The following is a 24,642-nucleotide window of genomic DNA, read 5'->3' on the forward strand; positions in this document are numbered from 1 at the left end:
TTTCTGACTGTTGACTGACTCCTTAATCATCCTTAGTTGAAACTCCGTCTACTTGAAAAGCCGAGTTACTTATCTCGGGGCTTTACCACCGAGTTTCAGCTAGCATTACTTCTTTATTGCTAGTGAACACAAGAATTGTTATTCCTATGATGTGCTAGGTTTTAATAATGGGTGAAATGTAAAATCATTGTAGATAAAATTGCTGTGTAGGAGGCTTTTTTTTTTTTTTTTTGCCCAGCTTATAGTCGTGTGACACAGGGACATGAAACACTGACTCACTCTGCTCTACCCCTTGCAATGACATGTTTGTGTGTGTGTGTGCCTGGTTGCCTGGGCATCTAAATGTCCTGGTAACTTAGAACATATTCCCAGCCCTGGCTAGCTGGGAAGTTAGAATAATTCCTGCCCATAGTATATGTAGTGTGGTCTTTTTAGAAGAACTTGTTTTTAAAATAAGTTTTTATCAGGAATTTTAATGCACATTTTATATTTTAATGTATATATTTACACACACACACACACACACACACAGAGAGAGAGAGAGAGAGAGAGAGAGAATATGAATATGAGGGCAGATGCAGTTACAATGAAAGACAACTACGTAAATGAGGCATAAAAACAAACCAACAAAGACAGCTGTGTTGGGATGAAAAATATCTCCCAACACCCATAGCTATATAATACCTTCATTAGGACAAGCCAAGAATCATGAAATGTGCAAGCTTTCAAGTTCTCCAGAACTCTTAATCAGGTGAGATGAGTTTCAAAGCAAGGGATGGGGATGGGGAATAAAAACTAAATTGGCTGGGCCTTCAAGTCTAAAGATGGAGATTGCAAAAATGAATTAGCTTGCTAGGTGCTTGCCAGTGTTATGATCCTTGCGGGTACAGTATTTGGTTAAACCTGGAATTCTGGCATAAACAAGTGGCAACTGCTCCCATTTTTTAAAAGTAAAGTTTAGCAGCTATGCAGGCTTCCTCAACCTTGGCCCTTTAGATGTTTTTGGCCTACAACTCCCGTGATCCCTAGCTAGCAGGACCAGTGGTCAGGGATGATGGGAATTGTAGTTTCAAAACACCTGAAAGGCCGAGGTTGAGGAAGCCTGGGCTATAGCTTGAGATGAGCCATGCAACTCACGGGGTGACCTTGAGCCAGTCACTGCCTTTCAGCTCAACCTACCTCACAGGGTGGTTGTGGGGGTTAAATGAGGAGGGGGAGAACCATGTGCACTGTCCTGATTTCCTTGGAGGAAAAAAGTGAGATGGGAATGCAACAAAATAGAACAGCTTCCATTGTTCAATGGGGCTTACTTCTGAGTATGCAAAATTGAGGGTTGCAAACAGATTCACACTGTTTACCTCCGCTCTGAAGGTTTTCTCCTGTAAGAGAGAAGCAGGGACGTTTGGGTTTAATAGACTTGAAAATCCTCTGAGACCCTTCAACACGACCAAAAAGAAAGGAGGGAAACTGGCGCTGCTGCTGCTGCTGGCAGCGGAATCATGTCATGTAAAAATGAACCATCTGTGCAGAATTGCGTTGTTAATCTGAAGAATGACTGTTGGCAAAGATGTACTCAATTCATCACGTGAAATATGCTTCTGTACAGTTCTAGAGAACTGTAGGCCGGGCATAACTCTTTGGTGCTATTGAGCTGTCATAGTGGAGGTAAAAGACCAAGGCTCCTACTGTGAGCCAGGAAAGACTGTTCCTTCTCTCCAGCGTTTGTTTGTGGGTGCTGGGCTTGCTGCCTTGCTGCTCCTGTTTTCATTGAGCGTTTAATGGATTCGCTCTATACTTCTTTTCTCTGTAAAAGGAATTGTTACGTGGAAAAGGTAACCTATGGCGGGTCATCTCCTTGAGTTAGGGCAGGGGTCCCACAAACTTACATAAATCACTACTTGCACCTTTAGATTCAATTCACACACTGTAGGTAACTTTAACTTGGAGGGGTTTCTCACTTCATGCTGTGTGTACTGTTTTTGTCTCCCACAAATCCTCTACCACAGGTGTGGGCAGACTTCAGACTTGGGGGGGGGGTCTCCTTCAGGGTATTTTCTGCTGGCATCTCATGGTCTGCAAAATAGTGTCTGCAGGTAGGGTGGGGCTGAATATATCCTAGGGAGCTTCTGAGCCCAGGAATCTGTTTTCAGTACCAGAACTGCTAACTCCTTGTGTTTCTCTCCTCAACCCCCTGTGCAACTATGTGTTTTATTAGTCTAATTTGTTTAGAGGTGCTTTTTTTGTTGCTGTTGATAAAGGAAAGTAGGAAATGCTTGCTCCACTGCAAACAGCTCATATCTACCACATGCTGGGAACTTGGGAGGAGTGGGTAGGATTAATTAAAAAAACATTCTATGCTTTGAGGAAGCTGGCTGCAGCAAGTATGTTTGCCACTCTTTTCTCCTTCCAACTCTTCCCATTAAATACATGAAGCAACTCTCTTGCTATCGACTTTCCCCCCAAACATTAGCATGAAGCTGAGATAAAAGTAGGGCCAGTGGCTTCCTGGCCCCTTTCTTTATGGATGGGAGCCACTCCCCACTTGCCTGCTTTATATTTCTGGCACGAGGGTTGGAAAACTCAGGCTTCACTATCTGTGGCCCCTTCCCCCCAGTTCTGTTCAGTAGAAGTCAAAGACATAACATAGTTTTGTGGTGGTGCAAAGTCATATTCTTTATAGCAGTGCATTTTTTTTAAGTGTGCTAAAAGCTAGGGTATTGCATCCATATGGGCTACGATGATAGAGGCCACCCAGGCAGTCTGAGTGTTTCATGTGCACTTTGCATTGCGGTGCTCTGTGTCTTGGAAGTAGCTCAAGAAATGGGTGAACAATAACCACCATGATCTGACAACTGAACTGGGACTTGTGCCAGCGTCCTTAACTCTGACGTTGGAAACTTGGTGGTGTAAACCTGACCAAGTACTATACTTTCTGATTTCATCGGCTGCTGTGGGATCCCTAATTGGATTAAACAGGTGAAAATAACGCTCAAGTTGTGCTCCTTCACTTTAGGAATGAATAGCGAAATGGCTTAATGCTTTTAGCAGCACAGCTCCACTTGCTGCTTTAGGAAGTGAAGGCCGCTTTGACATAACATTGCTCTGCGTGGGACCAGGCCCAAACTTCAATTAAGTTAGTGGGGGTGGGAGGCAGAAATCTTAAAAAGACTTCTGTGTGGAGGTGGAGATAACTGTTTGATCTGCAGCACAGCTGACATGAAAATGTGCTTGGAGCTCTACAAACTGCAAGGGAACCCTTTCCTCTGGGCACTGTGGCGGCTGATGGGGCTCTTCAGGGGTGGAGTGAAAGGTGGGATTTCTGAGCACAGTGGTACCTTGGTTTATGAACAGCCCTGTTAACAAACTATTTGGTGTACAAACTCTGCAAAATTGGAAGTAGTGTTCCGGTTTGTGAACTTTACCTCGGTCTACGAATAGATGCCAAACGGTGGAAGGGCACCGGTGGCGGGAGGCCTCATTAGGGAAAGTGTGCCTCAGTTTAAGAGTGCATTTGGTTTAAGAATGGACTTCAGGAATGGATTTACCAGTAGTTCGTAAACAGGTACCAGTGTAAAGAGCTTGGGGAACTGAAACTCGGTAGGCAGCTGAGGAAATTAGTGGCCCTGCAGCAACAGTATCCTGCTGCAACTTAACGCAGGAAATGGAGATGGTCCGCTCAGACACTTGCAAGGTTCTGACTTTGAACTGCTGAGGAGCAGGTTTACGCGCCAGTGACTCAAAGACTTGGAAAGTCCCTATACACTGGGATTGCACCTTAACATACATTTTACTTACGCTTTCCGCTCTTGCCTGCAGCCTCTGTGTTTTTCAGGGGAAAGACCCATCAAGCAGTGAGCCAAGAGGGAAAAAAGGAACCCCTTTCAAAAATGGTGTTCCTGCCACTTCTTTGCAAGGAGCATCCCCAAGTGAAGTGGGGCTGTAGCCAGTCTGAATTGCTGCTGATAGGAGGGTGCCTGTCTGATGGGGGAGACTCCGGCTAGCTCTGGCGGGATGCGGTGAGGCATACTGGTTCCTCTTCAGGAGAGAAGCGGCACAGATGGCTTGCCTGCTGCTGAAAGAGTTGCACTGGTTATGAATTGGCTGTCAGGCTAAGTTCAAAGTGCTGGTATTGGTGTTCAAAGGCCACCAGGATACCTAAAAGATTGTCTCACCCCTTTACATACCTAACCAATCACTGTGCTCTATAGAAGAGGGTCTCCTGCAGATACGACCTTATCAGGTGATCCATTCTCTATGATGTAGTATTTGGAGCTTCATTGTGGTGGCACCCTCCCAATTATACACCAGACCTTTCCTTTTTGACTCCCATTGAAGGCCTTCCTTTTCCAACAAACCCTTTAAGTGGATTTTTTTTATATATATCCCAATCTGTATCGGATCTGATGCAGTTTTTACATATGACTTTATTGAGCATTAATGGCTTTGTGATGTTTCATGGGATGCTATTCATAAACTTTAAAAGAGAGACTAACCTTGCCTATGTGTGGTAAATGTCTAATAGGTTGTGTGCAATTCTTAGAGTCCCCCTAGTCAGACATGTGTCACTGGCCTGCTTGGTGTGGTCACTGAAGAATATCTGTGCTGGGCAGAGGAAGCAGTACTGCTCATCTTCCTCTCTTGGAGGTGATGCTGAACTACTGAAGGCAGGCTGGTCTCTCAAAGCTGCACAGGCAAACCATTTCCTCGGTTAATGTTGATGAGAGAGAAAGCATCCCTTCCCACAAGTACTGGTCCCAGTTGATTACTTATTCCTTGCAATTAAATCATGGTTGTGGTCAAATTCTTCCAGGACTGACAGCCAAGATGGCCTCTGGCCTCTCCCCTATTCTTGCTTAGTCTAGATGACTGGGGACTTGGGGTCCTTTCCAACTCTGCAGTTCTATGGCTCTATTTTGTAATTTTTGGCCCAGGGCTTAATGTGGTGGCCACAATAAGTGTGACTTGGGTGAAACATTGGTTGTTTTGTTAACACAAATGGGAACATCTTTTGGGCTCATGCCATGAGTCTTGCGTTGCTTACCTTAATCAAAATGCTTTAAAACAGATTAATTTGAGGAAGTAGCCAAAATATTGCATGTATCAAAGTTTTAAGAGGTGTACCAGGCTATGAACATTAAAATGTTTTTCCTTTAACTAGAACACTTCCTTTTTCTGAATGCTGCTCTCTGCCTGTGATGGAGCCTGGCTGAACTGTGCATACTTGCATGAATGGGATTTCCTCTCACCAATCCTGTTATGTGTGGTGACTCTGGATGGTTTCAGATGGAAAAACTGAATCAAAGTGTACATTGTAGTCAAGGATTTCCCCAAACAGTAATCACTTCTGATTACTTCCAACGTGTTGGTTTTGGCTCTAAAAAACCCATATACACTGTGGCTTTAGTGTTTGGCGTGTGCTGCACAGAAGATATTTGGCTCTACCATATCTAAATAGCTTCACTTATCTGTGCAGTCCTCTGCTGGTGTGATGGCTGCCTGGAAGCATCTTGACCCACACCCAGTGTGAGTAAACATGCTTGCTAATGCTGTGGATGTTGGTCTTGGAAGCTCCCCAGACTTTGTCACTAACCATGTAGCCTCTACTACTGACTGATTGCTAAAACAAGCTGCTGCAGATGAGTAACTGGAATCTTATGAGACCTTTTTTGAGCATAGTTATATGGATAAGGAACAAATATTGGGGTAAGCTAGTTGTGGGAAAGATGGCCACTTCCAGCTTCACTCCAAGCCTGCCTGGGTCAGATGTACCCTTTCCTGTTTCTGGGAGGTAGCCAGTATTTTGAGTCTGCATGCTTCTACCACTGGGGATAGATAAGGCCAGAAGAAGTCGTTGGACTACAGCTCCCATCAGCCCCTGCCAGCATGGCTAGTGATCAGGGATGGTGGGAGTTGTCTGTCAGCAATTTCTAGGGGTCACCACATTGGCCATCCCTCTATGAAGCACCCTTATCTGACCCCCCACAAAGGGCACCAGGTGGTAGTTTACTCGTCATGGTGAAGGTGGGTATTGAGGGCTGTGTCTCTGAATAGTTCCTATGAACAGTATTCAGTGATCAAAACTGAGCAAGATGAGTGAAGTTTAGTTGGCTGGTTTTGAGACCTAGCTAGTCTGTTACCTGAGATTCCAAATAGTTTGAGAGTTGGTATTGCAAAGGCTTTGGCTTTAGGAAAAGCTAAAAATAAACTCCCATTGTGCTTTTAGATAATGAAGCCTAAGGAGATCTTGCACAACTCCCTTTAGAGTGCAAGTCAAAGGTGTTTGGGCCTACTTATTCCAGGTCTACCACCCTGACCTCTGATAGGTCGCTGCAATAAGGACAACTTTAGGAAATGTAGACTGCCAAGAAGGTTCTGATTTTTTGTTCTGGGCCCAGGGTACTTATAGCAGAACATACTGTAGAGACATATAAAGGATGTCAATGCATATATCTAGTTAATAGTGTTGAAAAAAAGCGCATTGCTCCTTGATTGCTGCCTTCCTGGCAACAGGAACCTCAGATGCAGTTATGATCTGTGCATGTAAACTGTAAATAGCAATAATTGTCTGCATAAACCATACATTTTGACAAGACTCTGTATCATCAAATGAGAGGGTATTGCGATCAGGAAATGAGAAGGCAACAGTGGCTTGAAGCTGACATAATTTGCACTCTTAATGCCACAGACTCAAAGCCAAACATACCTTAAAGATAACTGCAGGCTTAAATGAGGGTCTGTTGTCTGCAATTAGCCACTGAAATAGGAGTGTGATGTGCATAGTCCTTCCAGCCTCGATCTGAGGTGGCACTTTTCTTGTTCAGTTGGAAAGCTTTTGCATACTGTCAATGTTTACTTGTAGTAGAATAATATGCATTGAACTATGGCATATGTTGATGATGGTTGTGTGGGTTGCCAAGCCCACAGAACCTGCATTCTTCTGCCTGGTCTTTCTGGAAGGATTGTTTTACTTCTGTCTTGGCAAATGTCAAATTGCAAGACTGGCCTGCCTTTTGGAGAATGAAGTTCTGGTTTTTGAGAGGCCTTTTGTGGGAAAAATAACAAAAATGACTGTGCAATTTATCATGCACTGAATCCTCCTAGTATTTTTCAGTTCTGTTGTAATTTCAGTCTTCCCTCAACCTGGTGCCCTCCAAGGTAATGATCACCTGAACTCACTTCAGTAACAGGGATTGTAGAAGTTACAGTCCAGCAACAGCTCAAAATCACTAGTTTGGGGGAAGTCTAGTGTATTTTAGATACACTTTCATTATAGCTTTCTATACTTTCATGGGGCCATGCAAGGTCTCTGTAATGTGTATGCTATCTGTTTCATACTTTCTGCCCCCCACCCCACCCCAAATTTATTTGACAGCAGAATAATGGGAGTTTCTACCTATATTTACCTAAATTTAATAGCATTGGAAGATGGAGCATCTTACCTTACTCTGCAGTCATATGCTGTTGTTTTTGAAGTGAGGTTTGAAGACATGGACGCATGCTAGGCAGGAGCCATAAGTGTAATGTGCCTTTCAAACAGTTATTTTATATGGCTGCCTTATTCCAGAGCCAGTGGCTAGTTGATCTAGATTCTAGATACACCGTGAGCCGCTGGAGAAACATACTTACCGGAGTGTTCAGTTCCTTTTGAGGCCTGGTGATGGGTGTCCTGTCTCCTTCCTAGATGATCTATCACTGGAATTACTGGTTTTTTCCATGTGCTTGTGATGTGTAGCCACTGACTGGTGCATTATACTCATGAGTGGGCACTCTAGTATTTCGGAGAACAGGCTGGTGGGATGCCTGCCTGAAAATAGACCCATGAACAAATATTCCAGACAGCAGCCTCAAGCAGCAAACTTGAAGGGGGGCATTGTTGTATGTCTAGACAGCTACCATGAACAATGTTGTGTTTCTGGCATATCTGAAACGAAATGCAGGATTGGAGCCTTAATCAGCAGGCAGGGCTACTTCAGAACACTATTGTACTCATACATGGTGGGTGAATGTGGGTGCAGACGTAACCGTAGGGCTTTCCAGACAATAGTTTTCCACACCATTAGCTGTTGACTATAGTGCTACCTCTGAAAGCACTTTCCTGACATTGTTTTGCACAACCTGTCTTGGACTGTCCCACCCATTCTGTTCCTGATTTGCCACTTGGCCTAGCAGCGATTAGCACAGTCATGTGCTTCCATTGGAGCTGCCACTCCTTGACCGTCAGCGCCCTGGGGGTCCAGTGGTGCAGCTCTGTTCTTCAGGATGCTTGCTTCCACAGCATCCATTCACCCGTCGGTTGTTGGATGAATGAATCTAGAACCTCTGAGGTAGGTTTGGGCTGCCAAAGCAATTGCCATAGAAGCGAGAACGAGAGATCTCTATAAACGCTTGAGGCAGCTTGCGTTGAAATGAATGGCAGCATTGGGGGGTTGGGGAATGATTCTGTGCATGTGCAGGTTAGAATGGCTGCCAAGAAAATCTCCTGGGAATGTGTGCATCAATATTCGGATGCTTTGCAAGGCAGTGTTCCAGTCAAGCCAGTAATGAAGCAAACTGATCTCATCTGCAGCTTCTGGGGGCTTTTCACATACATGGGGAACAAGGGGTGACCTCACTAATGTGGAATGTGCTTTGCTTTGTGTAAGAGGGGGGCCTGTTCTCCTGGGGGTTATTGTCAGCATAACAAGTTTGCCAATGATGTCATTTATTCAAAGCATGCTGCAGCAGGCTTTAAGGACACAGGAAGGGCTTTTCGAAAGCCGAAGTTTCTGTTTTAGTAATAAATGGAACCAAAGTTCTCCAGGTTGGCTGTAGAAAAATTTTATTGGAAAAGGAAGCATTACCAGGTGCTGACTCCTGTTATACCACTAGTGCCAGATCTTAATAGCCAAAAGGCTCTTAACTCAGAACTGTGGTGGTAAATGTTAAGTGATAACAAGAACTGGTGAAAAACAAACCTGAGTTTGGACTTAAGTAGTGATCACTTAGCAAATGTGCCACAGATGTTTTCTAAGCAGCATAATAAAGCGCCCCAGTATTCACTGCCATACTTCTTGGCATCCCACTTGTTGGCATCTGTCTCAAGAGGTCAAATTAGCCTCCAAAGTGACCTCCCTGAGGCACAAGCCTGGGCAGTGTGTGTGGAGCTCCTGGGCTGCCCAGGGTACAAGACTGTCCCCCCAGCCTCACTGCTGTGGTTTAAAGGAAAGCAGAGCAATGCTTTTGGCACCAGACTGGCTGCAGGAGTTGTCAGGAGGAGGGGTGCAAGGCACCATCCAGCCGTCTTAAGGACTATACTCTGGATATGTGTAGGGTTTACTCCTGAGCCATTTATTCTCCTGAAGTTATCTCATAAGGCAGTGGAGTTTTAAGACCAGAGTTTTCCTTCTCCTAGATGGGCTACCTTCCCAGGTTGATGAGCTGCCTTCCAGGCTGTTGGAGTCACTATTGGTCTCGATTGCTTAATCCACCAGAGCCTGTGTTTACATGCAGGAGGAAGTTGTTAACTTACCAAGGGTTTGAGACCCATTGGTTATCCTTGCCTGATTTAGGTGGCCAATGGAAGCCATTCCCGGGGTGTGGCTACTGTCACATGCTGACAGCTTCTAGGAGTCACAGGTGAGAGCTGAGTGCAGGGTGGGGACTAAAGGTGGACAAACTACCCCAGAAGGGGTACAATGTGTCCCCCACCAGAGTTACTGTCCCTCCCCTAACACCCCATACCTTTTTATTTAAAATGCCTACTGCATTCTTTAAAAGCACAGTCCTCTTGGGAGAAGAACTTTGTTAATGTGGCTCTGGTTGCATGACGTTCAGTTCACACTGCTTTCAGGGTAAATCACAAACATGAAAACCTCCCACTTTGATAGTTGTGTGCTTTATTCGGAGGCAGGTGATGGGAAAGTTAGCAGTTCTGTTTTAAGGTGCAATACTGCAAGAGTAAACAGGGCAGGGCATGAATGCCATTCCTGAATACCAGTATGTTGCAAACAGTATTTGCAGGACTAAATCATCCCTGCAACCATAAGATTTGACACTTGCTTAATATGGAGACAGTATTTCCATGTTAAATACTACAGCTGCCAAAGACAAATGGCTTGCGACTCTGTACTAAGAAACTTGAAACTTCTAACACATTCAAAAACTAAATACCTTCTGAGAAGTGGGAGGTGCAGGGAATAGTGTTGGTCCTTGTGGTGGTTGGGGGTATAAAAATGCTTCCTTTAAACATGGCGGGGGGCCCTAAACCACGGGCAGTATTTGGCAACCCCAAAAGTTGTTCTATGTGCTCTGAAGATGTGTTGCCCATTCAAAATTATATTGAAAATTTAAAATTTACTGATTTTAATGATAAATGGTTTGAAATGATACACAATGGTGGATGGGACCATTGCAAGGCAGCTTTGAGAACTGCAGTTTGCACCACACTCATACTAACACTTAAGCCGCACCCATTTTGATATGTGGCCCCCGGAGGGTTGACAATGGGTCATTGTGGCACTTTACCCAAAGAACCACAGGTGATTAATTGTCTGCAACAGACTCTTGATTTGAAACATTATGTGCAACAGCTTCATCTTCCCTAGTTTACAAGACACCTAAGGGTGCATTTGCAGCCATTGTAAGGCAGCTGATGATGGCGGGATTGGGATCTTGTGGCCCTCCACTTGCTGGACTAATTCACATCAGCTGCAACCAGGGATGGTGGGAGATGTAGTCAGCAGCATACGGATAGCCACATACCCCCCTCCCCCATGCCTTTTCTAGTATGTTCTGTATTTTCCTTGTATCATTCTTTGGCTCTTTCCTGGTGTCTGAAATGATTAGTGTCCAGAATGGTAGCTGTGTTAGTTGTTGTAGCAGGGACATCAAATTCATGTGGCACTATCAATCAAGTCCAACACAGTTATTATGATGTAAGCTTTCATGGACTCTGACCACATGACTCTTCATTGAAAAAAATAAATGGTTCAGTTCTACTTTCAGGGAAATCTGCAAATAATATCATTTCTATTCACAACTCTCGTCAAGAACTTGCACTGCTCGTTCCTGCAACATGTTTATTCTCTGTACTAGAGTTCAGAGATCATGTCCTCTTGCTATGGTTTGGACCCACAGGCTTGAGTCTTAAGGTCAGGAGGAATGACCTGTTTCAGACATTACGACAAGCCATGTCCTACATAATGGGAACAATTTTGTAGTGAGACATGTGTACATATGCTTCCATTGTTTGATGGCTTGCAACATGCCATTTCCTCCAAACTCAACAAACTGTGTCTGATGTTGCCTAAAACTCCTATCTTAAGATAAGCATATGCTACAACTAGAAAGCTAGTTGGCACCCTCTGTTTGCTTTGACATGGGGGTGATCTGCTTCCAAGGAATACATCTTGCAAATTTAGGCATATGGGTCTGCTGTGACTTTCCTCAGAGCTATTTCTGTCCCTAAACATCATTTATGCTTTTAATGGTCATGTTTTAGACTCTCCGCTTGTCAGTTGTTGGTGGTTAACATACTGGTGAACAATGTGCCTCTCCCAAGTGAAAGTGTGTGTGGATGTGAGCATATACACACCGCATTGCAGCTTGGTAGCAGAACCTTTGCTGCTGCCCCTTTAAGGCATATAGTAATCTTTGCTCAGTTCTAGTGATTTTTTTTTAATAGTTTTTTTTTAAGACTATAAGCTAACAGTACCAAAAATAACATGGTTCGGGTTTGTAATAATCTCAGTGGTTACATTTGTCATTTTAAATTGCAGATGTGTCTCTAAGCTCTGCCCTCTGTTCCAGCGGAAGGCCCCCCAAAAAGAGAAGTTACCAAATTACGTACTACTAGCTGCTGTTATCTGCATGATCTGCACCAAACCTATAAAACTGGCTTACACTTTTTCATGGAAAAATAGCTGTGCTATACCAGTGGATTTCAGCCCTTTTAGGTTATAGGAAACAAACCTTTTTTTTTTTTTTTGTACCGTGGCCCTTTCTCCCTGCCCCTGACATTCACCCTACAAAGTAAAAACAGGTAATGCATTGTAAAATGTTGAAAGACCCAAGCATCCGGTGGAACCCTGGTTGGAAAAGGTGCAGTCTAGAAGGCAGCAAGCACATAGGTGGGTGTCTGCCTATAAGGCACACCGTTTTTCAATGCCTGGAACCCAGTGTAAGGGGTCACCCAAGGGGTGCATTTGGCTACAGAAGAAATCCTGTCATTTAAGTTATAGCGGCTCATACCCTTTGAGATACTGTAAATCCCTCAAAAGAAACATAATGGCTGGGGATACTGTATTTTAGTTGTATTGCCTTCACTCTGAACTATCACCTTAAGTTTTAAGTACAAAATTCTGAAGGCTTGCCAAAAGTAGTATATTACTCTCTGGGCACTAGGTTCATAAATGATAAATCTGTCTCCCTTCCGTAGGAGCCTTGAGTGTAATCTCAAATCAAGGCTAGGCCAGGAGAAGACAATCTCAGTGACATCATTCTTACTGAAAACATTGCAAAAAGTGCATACCCTTTCAAGAAATAGTGTGGCTAACAAATACAAATGAACAGGAGGGAATAAATTTGAATTTGCACACCATAACCGAGCTAATGGCAAATATGATGACCTGCAGTGGAACAGATAAGTGTGTGTGCTGCCCAGAGCCTGCTGGTAACCATTTTTAAAAATCCAACATAAAATCTTTTCTAGAAGTCTTACTTTCCCGCCCTCAACTTTGCTCCCGGCATTTGAAAGCAAGCCCAAATAATAGCTATTTTGGGATTGGGTTAGGAAAATCTAGGGGAATGGGCTGCCATTGCAATGGAGCAGCCTTTTTCTCCATGCTCTTGCTGTTCTAAACTAGGTGCACAGGTGGCACAGTTGAGATACCCTGTTTCAAAGTGGTGTCAAATTTTGGAGTTTGTGCTGTTTGCTGAACCTCTTACTTCCACAAGTCCAAATGGTTGCTATGCCAGTGAATATGTTAAGAACTGGCTGCCTTTCATTCTAGGTCTGCAGTCCTACATAGGAGCTTGTTCACCGTAGGTATGTCCCAGTTTGGTCACTTCCAGAGTCATAATATCATAAAACTGTAGAGTTGGAAGGGACAAGGGTCATCTAGTCCAACCCCCTGCAGTGCGGGAATCTTTTCTCAATGGGGGGCGGGGCTTGAACCCATGATCTTTGAGGCCGAGTCTCATGCTCTACCGACTGAGCTATCCTGTTTCAAGTGACAGTTAACCTGGTTTTCTCAAGCTGCCAAATCTAGTTTATAACAATACTGTCCTTCCTTTGCCCATGTTCTAATCTCTTGCTCATGCCAGTAAAAAGCATAGTTCTTCTGTGTATTCCAGTTACCAAGGAAACTGACCACAGTAGCTTATCGTGTTTCCGCTAATTGTCTTAAGAGCAAATTCCTTGTAGTACTGCAGCAGGACAAAGTTTTTTAAAATTAACAAATTCACTTGGCTCTTATGCAACGAGGTGATAGTTGGTGTTTCCCAGTCCAGGCACTCGTGAATAAACTGAGCCGTAAACTTTGTTTTGAACGGTGGTCCTGCAGAATAGTGGGTTGCTGGCAAAATGAGAACTGTTTGTAAGCAAGGCAAAAGGTCCTATTGGGTGTCACTCTGGACTGTGTTGAAAAGAATTCTTTGGATTGCAGTGCAGAACTAACCCAGCTAGTAAATGCCAGTAATAAACCTGAATAACTGTTCTTCTTTTTAGTAAATATTTAACGCTGGCCCCCAGGATCTGACTAATTCCCAGGGCTGCAAGTACATACTTGCGAGATTGCTCATTTTAGTATTGATCACTCATGTGAGGTTCACAATGGACTGTAAGTAGGAGAAGGGGCAGAATGTTACTACTGTTTTGAACGTGTCCCAGGTTTTAAAATGCATGGGTGACAACCAAAGATGTATTTGGAACAAATTACAGCAATTTCTGAAGAACTAGCATCTGAAAGTGAGAAGGCCACCAGCTAAATACTTAAACGATTCACTGTTGGAAAAACAGAAAAGAACTACAGTGGTACCTCGGGTTACAGATGCTTCAGGTTACAGACTCTGCTAACCCAGAAATAGTACCTCAGGTTAAGAACTTTGCTTCAGGATGAGAACAGAAATCGTGCGGCAGCGGGAGATCCCATTAGCTAAAGTGGTACCTCAGGTTAAGAACAGTTTCAGGTTAAGAACGGACCTCCGGAACGAATTAAGTTCTTAACCTGAGGTGCCACTATATGCTAAATTTGTCTTCTCTAGCATACAGTCGGCTGATCGGTGGAGATGTCTTGTCGCTATTTTATTTTGGATTGTTTTATTTGCTGTTTTAATGTGCTTTAAACTGCTGTTATAATAATTTTAAGGTCTTAGATAGATAATAAATGTTCATAAATGTACCAAGCAAACACGTACATAAATATATATATAAACCACATGTCTGAAGCAGCACAGGAAGACAGTCCTGAAACCATTTTAACTCCCAAACTGACGAAATGTTTCTCTGCAAGGAGGGAGAAAATGAAAAAAACACACCTTCCCATTGTCCCAGGAATTAAGTAATTACTATCTCAAAAGGAATGGCTACCAGACTACCAGAAAAGGCAATCAGATAAGGCATTACCAGATAACCTGGCAGACAGGAAAAACAACAACCTTCAAATTTCTGTTGTAGACCACCTTTTCTGTGATGTGGGGGGTGGTCTTGGGCTACACCCCTTCTGTGATATATGTATAGAGGGGTGGTCTGGAGCTCCAGGGCAGGGAATTTCAAAATGGATATATAAGGCCTTGTGCGCCATTTTTCGAGGTCGTCCTCTCTCCTGTGTGTAGGGGAGCACCCTGTTGCAACAGTCAATAAAGATCAGGCTTACTAGCTGCTTTGCTTCTCAATATTCTCTGGTTGGTCTCTGTTATTTTCTCCTACCGATAGAGAACCTACAAAAGGACTCTTGGGTACCCCATAAGGGGAAAGGAGCAGTTTTTAAAACTTATATCACTGCATAAAATGATATAGAAATGAAACGAATAATGATGATTAACAGTGGCGTAGCGTGGGTTGTCAGCACCCGGGGCAAGGCAAGTAATTTGCGCCCCCTAACCCGTGGATTTTAGCACTCGAGTCTCTTCCACTAGATTAGTTAAAGAAACCCTTACCCCCTAAGCACATGTATTGTTTGTTATGAAAATACTGATGTAATTAAAGTAAAATGCATCTAAAGACAAGTTTATTTTCAAACACTTTATTGAGTGCGAACATGCATTACACATTCTCCACATTTTCAGCAGGTCTATGAATACAAATTTACAAATGTAGTAACCTGGCATGGGCCATGCTATTATATGTCGTCTCACAACCATCGTAAACGACAAAAAATATCAAGAACAAAAACTAAACATCAAAATGGAACCATACCCTGGAGATGATCCAAGACTGGGCTAGATGGAGCCAACTTCCTCAATCCTGTACCTCTAATTGTAATTCTTTAATAGAAGTGCAAGATATCAATCTTCAATCCATCTGGTCAGCTCAACATGCAGAATGACCAGTGTGCCCCCTTTCAATGCAGAGAGACTTACCTGCAGCGGTGGCTTCTACTCAGTTCCCCGCGTCTCCTTGAGTCCTCCCGCCTCCTGCTCGGCAGCTCAGCCAATTGCATGCATTCGCCTTTTGGCCAATGAGGAAGTGGATCCCACTTCCTGATTGGCTAGGAGGAGGATCCGTGTGACAATAGCGAAATTTTTGCGAAATCTGTGACAGCGCTGAGAGAGAGTGAGTGAGCCAGGTAGGGGCAGAGAGCTGTGAGTGCGAGCGCCCCCCCCAGATGTTGCGCCCGGTGCGGCCGGCCCCCCCTGCACCCCCACGCTACGCCACTGATGATTAAATCCCCACTCCCAAAAGGTAACTAGACAGTCTTGTTGTTATGACCGTAACCTAGGTTGAAGGTGCCATTTGGCAATGAGCTTATATATGAGCTTCTAACACAGCTCTGGATGTTGTTGGACCATAACTCCCATCTGTGACCATTGGCTTTGCTCACTGGGGCTGATGGTAGTTCAGTAACACATGCAGGGCCACAAGTTATCTGCCTATGCTCTAGTCGTCACCACACAAGATCATATGAAGGTCTCCCCATTGTTTCTATAGACGCAGTTGCAGCCTTAAATTTGGAGCACTTTTGACCTGCGGTGCCTGTATCCCTATGGAAGCCTGCTTCTGCCTGAACCGTTTTTCTTCAGTGATGCTTGTAAATCTTTCCCTGTGGCTAATGGCTCTAAGCAACTCAATTCATTACATTATAGCTCTATCCCTCTGCAGCTAATGTAGGACCTGCCCTAATATGACTGCATATTATCTAAAATACAATGACTCAGTTAGGAAATGCGCAGGTAAAAATTTGGTGCCTGCTACCCAAAGACATTACAGTGGTACCTTGGGTTACATACGCTTCAGGTTACAGACTCTGCTAACCCAGAAATATTGCTTCAGGTTAAGAACTTTGATTCAGGATGAGAACAAAAATCATGCTCCAGCGGTGCGGCAGCAGCAGGAGGCCCCATTAGCTAAAGTGGTGCTTCAGGTAAAGAACAGTTTCGGGTTAAGTACGGACCTCTGGAACGAATTAAGTACTTAACCTGAGGTACCACTGTACTAGTTCTTGAGTAGAAATGTTTTCCACATAAGGAGGAAATGTCCAATTGGTGCAAAATGAGTTCCTACACTTTGTGCAACTTTTGGTTCACTGGTGGAATTACTTTAGGCTACTGTTTTCTTGCAAGCCCTTGCAGATGTGAGAAGAGGCGATTGCACACCCCTTTAAATCTTGTGTGCATATTGTAGCTGTATACTGAATTGAGCAATGACCCTCTGGAATCCGACAAATCTCAGACTTCACATGTTAAAAGACCAGTATGCAGCCACAAAGCTAACTTATCTTCAGCAGTTGATCTGCCCTGCAAACCTGGCTTGTGTGAGTCTACAGCTTAAATGTTGCAATATAACTAAACACTGTTCCTCAGGCCATGTACCTTAATAACCTCCAGACTGAAGCTGTATTGCTTAAACAGTTTTAAGATGCAATTAACAAATGACAGTGGCTAGATAGAAATTCCACTGTTAATTGCTCATGAAATATATTTGTGCTTGGGGCCAGAAACATTACAATAGAGTTTTGCAATGGAGAGAGTTGTGTTGAGCAGTTCCTCATCATAGTCTGAGAGTTGAGCAGTTCCTCATCATGGTCTGTGAGTCCTGGTCTAGTTCAAACAGACCTGGCAAACAGGGCTTGATGTGAGTCCTGAAAATATTTGGATAAGAGTTCCCAGGAAGGACTTGTTTTCGTAACTATGAATCTTTAAATTTCCCTGGTGTGATTTTGGTTTTACTACTGGCCAGAGTGGTGGTACACTGCAAACCGCTTCATAAGTTTTCTAGCCGCAGTATCACTTATGCAAGGACTCATTTTAAGTTTATTTCTAGATCTCTTTGGTACCCAGTCACAAATAGCTGTTGTAAGAGTCAATATAGAAATGAACTTTTGCTTATTATACATCTGAGCCAGGTAGTAGGGAAGCTTGCTTTCCAAGTCCAGTTTTGTCGGCATGATGCCATTTTAGAAGCACATTCATCTATTTGGCTTTCTAGTTTCATCAACATACTGATGTGTCCCGGGCAAATGTTGACTAGGGTACTAAGGAATTTCTAGCTTGGTAGAAAGTCTGCTACTAATAGTTGAGTGATAAGGAGGGGAAATACTTGGACTAAAAATAACATTTTCATATTGATGTGAATAAGCTATAGCCAAATATGCAACAGGATAGAAATCTAGCTGTGTAAATGCTCCTTTTGTTCTCTAAATTCTAAATGACTGATGCAGATTGGTTCAATCTTGTCTTTGTATATCTTATTCACCATGTAATGTAGCTTTCTACAAGAAAGGTTTGTGTTGTAGAAATAGCTCATGGTTTCCACCCCCATTTTTAAACTCAAGGTCTGTTGCTGCCAATCTGCTTAATTTTGCAATTATGCAGATTCTGTAAGAAGCTGAGTAAAACATTAATCTTAAATCATGGTTGATTCACTCTTGAAGAGAAACCAGAGCAAAGGATTTCTACCCTTTTGGGATATCCACCAGTTAGTATGATTGGCTTACTGCCACTTACTATGGATGTACATAATGAAAGTTATAAACCGTGTTTATGCTCTCCTTCAGGGCAAGGTCTTAGATTGAGGACAATAAGCTGGTTGTCCTAGTTCCCAAGTTCACATTATTATGATCTGTCTGTTGACAGTAGATAGCTGAACTAATGGCTTGAGAAGAAACTTGGAGGAAGCTACTCCAACCATGAATCAAGTAAAGTATGTGTAAAAAGATCTCAACAGAGACCTAGGTAGATAAAAAGAACCAATGTGTCTGCGTGGTTAGATTGATGGCTCAAAGCAAATGCCTTTAAGTGGATTTGTTACCTTTCAGCTTGACTTGATGCCTAATGGTGGTTTTAGTAGTAATTCTGTGTTTTTTCTTCTTTTCAGATAGTAAAGCTATTGTTGATGGGAACTTGAAGCTAATCCTAGGGTTAGTATGGACCCTTATCCTCCATTACTCAATCTCTATGCCAGTGTGGGAAGATGAAGGAGATGACGATGCCAAGAAACAGACTCCCAAACAGAGACTCTTGGGATGGATTCAGAACAAAATCCCTTATTTGCCAATAACAAACTTCAACCAAAACTGGCAAGATGGCAAAGCATTAGGTGCCCTCGTTGATAGCTGTGCTCCAGGTAAGCCACCTGTGACCTTTCCATTTTCTCACCCTATGTCAGTAGCAGTTGATTTATCTTTACCTTAATGTAAATAAGATTCCCTTGCTTTGAGAAGTCCTGTACTTGACTAGAAGTCACACCTATGAAAACAAGCTCTAAATGTCTGTATAAAGGTCAGGAACCCTTAATGAAGGTTTCACAACTTTTAGGCATTGCTTTAAGTTTGCAATGCATCTTAAAAAAAACTTGGTACATATTTTATGGATTCCAAAATGACCAATCATAGTTCAGCACGTTTTTAGCTTCATGAAGTATTGCACGGATTCTGAAATCTTTTCTACAGTTGTTTTTTTAACAAAATATTTTGGATGTAAATGCAGCAGTAGAGCTGTTTTGTCATGTTTAGGAGCTGTTACCTTTGCTGCACCCAACTCTCAAGTGAATGAGAAGACTATTGGCTATGTTAACCTTCTTGTGGTCCAGGAGTAGCCAGTAGCCTTATAGATGTTGGCACCTGTTTCTGAGCTAAGAAAAGAAGGATGTTGGTGGACTAAACCTGCTGTCACCCCTGGCCCCTGGCATGGGCTGGTGAGAGTGTGGCAGAAGACCATTTTGGCTACTCCTGCTGTTGTCAATAGGATTCTTTAGCATCTTATTTGTTCCTCCTTCTGGCGAAACAACAATTTTCTGAAAATTCAGCACTGCAGAACAACTTGATAAATGTTGCATCCAGAATTTCAGGATAATCCTTAGTTATTGCATATTGTAAATTAGAGAGCAGTTTGTCAGAATCATAGAATTTGACAAGACTGGCATCATGGATTACTGGAAAAGCCAATCAGTGGTTCAGCAGTCAGTGTTGCTCAGTGGATAGTTGGCAGTTCCAATCCGTTAGATCTCAAGTTGGCATTGAATCTCTTTCCTCACAAATGGGAGTGGAGGCCAAACAATACAAACAGGATTTATCTCACATATCCCGATTTTGCAGTCTGAAAACCTTGGCTACCAGGCTATAATCTCCACTTCCTACTCTGTGCAATGCAAGTGCACTTCTGTGGGTAGACCTTGACTGTTACTAGCTAAAATTAAAATGGATTTATGCTAAGTGTAAATGCTTCTGGATGTTCATAGTATTTTAAACGTTATAATTCTTGCTTCGCTAGGTCTCTGCCCAGACTGGGAAACCTGGGACCCAAAGAAGCCTGTTGATAATGCCCGTGAAGCCATGCAGCAAGCAGATGACTGGCTGGGTGTCCCTCAGGTATGGAGAAGAGAAATGACATTTGAGCTTCAGCATATCCAGGTGGCAGGATATGAACAGAAATAATTTTACTTGTAGCATCTGATGGTCCCTGTCCCACAAATTCAGCTGTGCTTAAAAATACCTGCTGTGGTATGAAATGTCACCGTCTCAAATGATTAAAAACAGTGGGTCCTCCACACAGAATGCGTTTGTTGAGACTGCTTCCTTGAAAGCTGCCTCTTGAGTGTACAGTAAGCCCGTAACTTATGCATGGGTTACATTCTGGGAATCGTGCCTAAATCCAAAGTTCTGTGTAGTCAGTAGACATTGGGTTCAATGGTAGGTGGAATTGGCAGTTGCTACCTGGATGCCCTCACACCCCTTTTATTTTTATTTGCCAAGCCTGTAAAGCTGAATGCACACAAATTAAAAGTGCGTAAATCACAAACTTACAATATTGAAAAACTCGCGTTTCCCCTCTCATTTTTACAAGGATAGAAGCCCCCCTTCCCCCTTCCTTTGAAGGTTGGGCTGGATCCTATCCCTGCTAGAAACACTTCTATAGTTTCCTCTGCCTTTATTGAAATGACTCATGTTATGCCCATTATTTGCTCCAGTAAAAGAAAGCACTTACGACTTACTGTGCCAGTGCCAGTTCAATAAATCTGCCTAGCTGCCCTCAGTGTTTCTCTATGATTAAGACCCTTGTCTGCTGTTATGTACTTTTGAATTGGTCCTACTGAAGTATTTATTTGACAGGTCTAAAAAAGTTTGTACATAGAACCTAGGCAGTGTTTAGGGGGACCAGTCAAACACTCAGTGCAACTTCAAGCGATTGGCTGTTGGGAGGAAGGTGGCATCATAACTTTTTGACTGGCAGTAGTAACTCAACTGCAAATGACCCAGCTACAAAGCTATGTGTGCAAATAAAGTGCACTTATTCTATGTGTTGCAATTACATGGCGTAATCTTTCAAAAGGCTTCTTGCTCTTAGGAATGCTACTGGTTAACTATATTTCCAAACTTTGGGAATTATTGGACGGGCAGTGATTTGGATGTGTAGGAATGTATGAGGGGAACTCTGATTCACATGTTGTAATCCTAATGAAAATATGTCCTTATTTACCAGGTCATCGCTCCCGAAGAAATCATACACCCTGATGTGGATGAACACTCTGTAATGACCTACTTGTCACAGTTTCCCAAAGCAAAGCTGAAACCTGGTGCTCCTTTGAAGCCTAAGCTTAATCCAAAAAAGGCAAGGGCGTATGGCAGAGGTGAGGTCTAAAATGCTTTTCTTATAACTTATGTGTATTGTTACTTATATCTTGTTACATACATTCAAAACTATTGTGCTTTAAAAGACCAGTTGGTTCTTGCTCTATTTAAATCATGTTTGTAGACTTCCAAGTTGTATTGTATTCGTTTAGTGCAGTGCTGAGATTCAGAAAAATGTGGAAATAATCCAAAAGCCACTCCTACTTTCACATGAAAATTCCCACTTTGAGAACCAGTTTAGCAAGGCTATTGTCTTGTTCTAAGCTGTAAACCTAAACTTCATCACTGTCAGTGGGAGGGGACCAGTTGCTTCGTGTAAGGCAGTGGTTCCCAAACATTTTTCCATCATGGACCACCTGGAAAGTTGCAGAGGGTCCAGTCCACTTAATGGTATTTCTGCCTGTTGTAGCAATTGTAATGCACTATGCTGTATGGTTTTTAATTGTATTTTGATTGCTGCTTTTATTTTGCACAAATTGCATCAGTTTGTTTTCAAATAATACAGCAAAATACAATATATCTTAGTGTATAATAAGATGGTAAGAATGTTGTTACACTGCAGTTTGCATGACTGCCCAGGCAGAGGGTTAGCAGGAAGGCATGCTAGGCAGGTGGGTGAATGGTTGGCCCAGGTGAGTGTTGTCAGTGGTGGCTGGTCTGGGCAAGTTATAGAGGAACATGCAGGGTTCCCCAGCAAACATCCTGCTGTTCTCCCTGTGAACCTCAGCAGCTTAGGTGACCTCACTATGAGGCGTGTCTGCTGAGGAGCTTCCCTAACCTATTCCTCCATAGCTGACTTGGGCTGCCATTTGGCCAAGCTGTAAGGGGGGCATGGCTTGGGTGGGTGAGTGACTAGAGGTGGATGGAGGCAGGCTGGTGAGTGGGGTTGGAATGAGAGGGGATGGGATGAGAACCTGGAGAGGAACAGAAGTTCTACCGAAGGAAAACAAGCAGGGATCCTGTGAAGACCATGAAAAACTAATGCACATGTATATTCACAAAGCCACCAAAATCTAGGGTATCAATGTTGTCAACGCTAGATTTTTTCTTTTTTAAGCAACACTAAGAATTTTAAAGCAAACTCCTAATTCACACACACAGATGAATACACAGTTCTTTTGGATTCTGCACACCTCCAAATTTTGAAATACAACTCGCTACTCAAAACCTGTGCATTAGGATAAAATTCATTTGGAAATGTGTACATTGAGAAGTATGTATTTACATTTATTTTAAAAATGCAGTTTAATATGACGGTAGCTAAGACCAGCTTCATCACCTTGTCTGTCAGTGGCAATTAACCACGTTAGCCACAAATTGAACTTCTCATATTTTGTGGCAGTGTTTCTTTTCTTCACCATTATGTCCTGATGCTACATTAAGAGCAAGGATAGCTACAAATTGGTGCTGATAATTCTCGGAAATAATGTACTTGCATCACAGTTTAGCAAGTAAAAACTTTCTGCATGTCGTCTTTACAGCCAGCTAAGCACAGCCTTTTATTCCTGCAGGAATTGAACCACATGGAAATATGGTGAAACAGCCTGCCAAATTCAGTGTAGACACCATCAGTGCTGGCCAAGGCGAGGTATTGGTTTTTGTAGAAGATCCAGAAGGAAACAGAGAAGAGGTATGCATATTGAGAGGTCTTGGGCCTGGGAAGGGAAATGGGTTGACCACTTGCTACTATCTTACACTATGGTAAAGGAATCCTCTTCAAGTATGTTGGCATTTGAGTGAGCTTCATGAATCATGAGGATGGACCATAGTTAAGGGGTACAGGCCATATAGAAGGTCCTAATTTTAGTCCCTGGCATTTTATTTATTTGATTATTTGTACTCTTAGCCCGCCTTTTACAAAAGGCTCTCCAGTGCAGGCTACAAAAATGTCTCTCTAAAAATAGGCACAATGTGTAGAATTAAAATTCTAAAATGACCACAGCAGCCAATATGATACCCAGTGAAAAAGATTGAGAGACTTAAGCATGACTGAGTTGCCTAATGCCTTCCTCTTTCTTAGGCCCTGGTGACTCCTGACAACGATAAGAACAAGACTTACGCTGTTCAGTACCTCCCAAAGGTTACAGGACCTCACAAGGTAAGAATGTCTGAAGATTCTGGAGGGAGAGGTGAGTTTTAGCTGCCAAGTACATTTTGCTCAGGACAATCTTGTTGTAATACTATCTCAAAACAAGTTGGTCTAGTTTTGTAGCTGTAGTTGAGAGCGACAACGTTCTCCCCCCCCTCCCCAGCTTAAAGTACTGATTGGCTGGTCTAACAATTGTTCAGGTAAAAGAGGAGGTGGAGGCAACACTGGTAGTCAGATTTATTTTAGAGTAGGTAAGCTGCCTTTTTTATCCTGCCTTCTCTTTTGGTGAGAAAGTGAACTATATGGTTGGTTGACGTTCAATGCCCTATTAAAATATGTTTTGCCTGTAAAAATGTGCATAATTCATCTGGATATGGTAGCTGGCATACCACATTCAATGTTGGGCCTGCAGACACTTCTCCAGAAGCTTTGTGGTTTTTTTTAAATTGGCTTTTAAAAGCTTGTGAATTTAGAACTCCTCTGGATCTGCTATTGAGTGAATGCAAACTGGCTCCTGCAGTGGTGCATATCTAACTTGAATACTGTTACTACACTTCCAGGTTACAGTTCTGTTTGCTGGCCAGCACATTGCAAAGAGCCCGTTTGAAGTAAATGTTGATAAAGCCCAGGGAGATGCCAGCAAAGTGACCGCAAAAGGACCAGGCTTGGAAGTAACAGGAAATATAGCCAATAAACCTACTTACTTTGAAATTTACACAGCAGGTAAGATGGGCTGAATAGATTCCTTCCTTTGTGACATGGAGCTGTGAGCAGGCTTGCCTTCTCTTCGTATGGGCCATGATGTTGCTTCTCCCTACAGTGTCCACACAGGATAGGGACCCTGGGGCTCTGCAGATGTTTTTGGGCACTGAATCTCACCTTTCCAGACGTCAGGAGTGATGGGAATTGGATGCATAGCCAGAGACTCCTCCCCTGACACAGAGCACATGTGAGGGTGGAAGGAATGCACAGTGCTCCATGGATTGGGCATTTACTTTTATTAAAATTTTATTATTTGTGGTGTTTTGAAAGGGTTGTCTTTATTTCTGTTTTTAATTAATATCATGCCACTTTATATAAACCACTGACATATTTTTTATGAAGTGGTATATGAATCTTGCTAGCTAGAATAAATACAAATAAATGGGTTAAGGATGCTCAAGATGCATTTGAAGCTTCAGGGTTCAATTTGAAATTCTTGGCCACAGTACTTAATAACACCTAGTTTGGACATGAAGGGGTGTATATCTGCTTTACATCTCTTTGGTGTCCAGTACAGAAGCCTGCCTC

The 24,642-nt window shown here is 42.9% G+C and overlaps 1 protein-coding gene across 3 annotated transcripts in view; it reads left to right on the plus strand.

The window, feature by feature from the left end:
- FLNB (filamin B) overlaps positions 1 to 24,642 on the plus strand; it is an 83,117-nt gene that overhangs the window by 7,994 nt on the left and 50,481 nt on the right. For all 3 annotated transcript variants that reach the window (XM_082210910.1, XM_082210911.1, XM_082210912.1), the window contains exons 2-7: positions 18,512 to 18,760; positions 19,906 to 20,003; positions 21,115 to 21,262; positions 22,775 to 22,893; positions 23,284 to 23,361; positions 23,913 to 24,075. In XM_082210910.1, coding sequence (XP_082067036.1) covers positions 18,512 to 18,760; positions 19,906 to 20,003; positions 21,115 to 21,262; positions 22,775 to 22,893; positions 23,284 to 23,361; positions 23,913 to 24,075 — 855 coding nt within the window. The remainder of the gene's footprint in view (positions 1 to 18,511; positions 18,761 to 19,905; positions 20,004 to 21,114; positions 21,263 to 22,774; positions 22,894 to 23,283; positions 23,362 to 23,912; positions 24,076 to 24,642) is intronic.

This window comes from Podarcis vaucheri (genome assembly GCF_965113315.1).
Source record: "Podarcis vaucheri genome assembly, chromosome: 2".
Lineage (NCBI taxonomy): Eukaryota > Metazoa > Chordata > Lepidosauria > Squamata > Lacertidae > Podarcis > Podarcis vaucheri.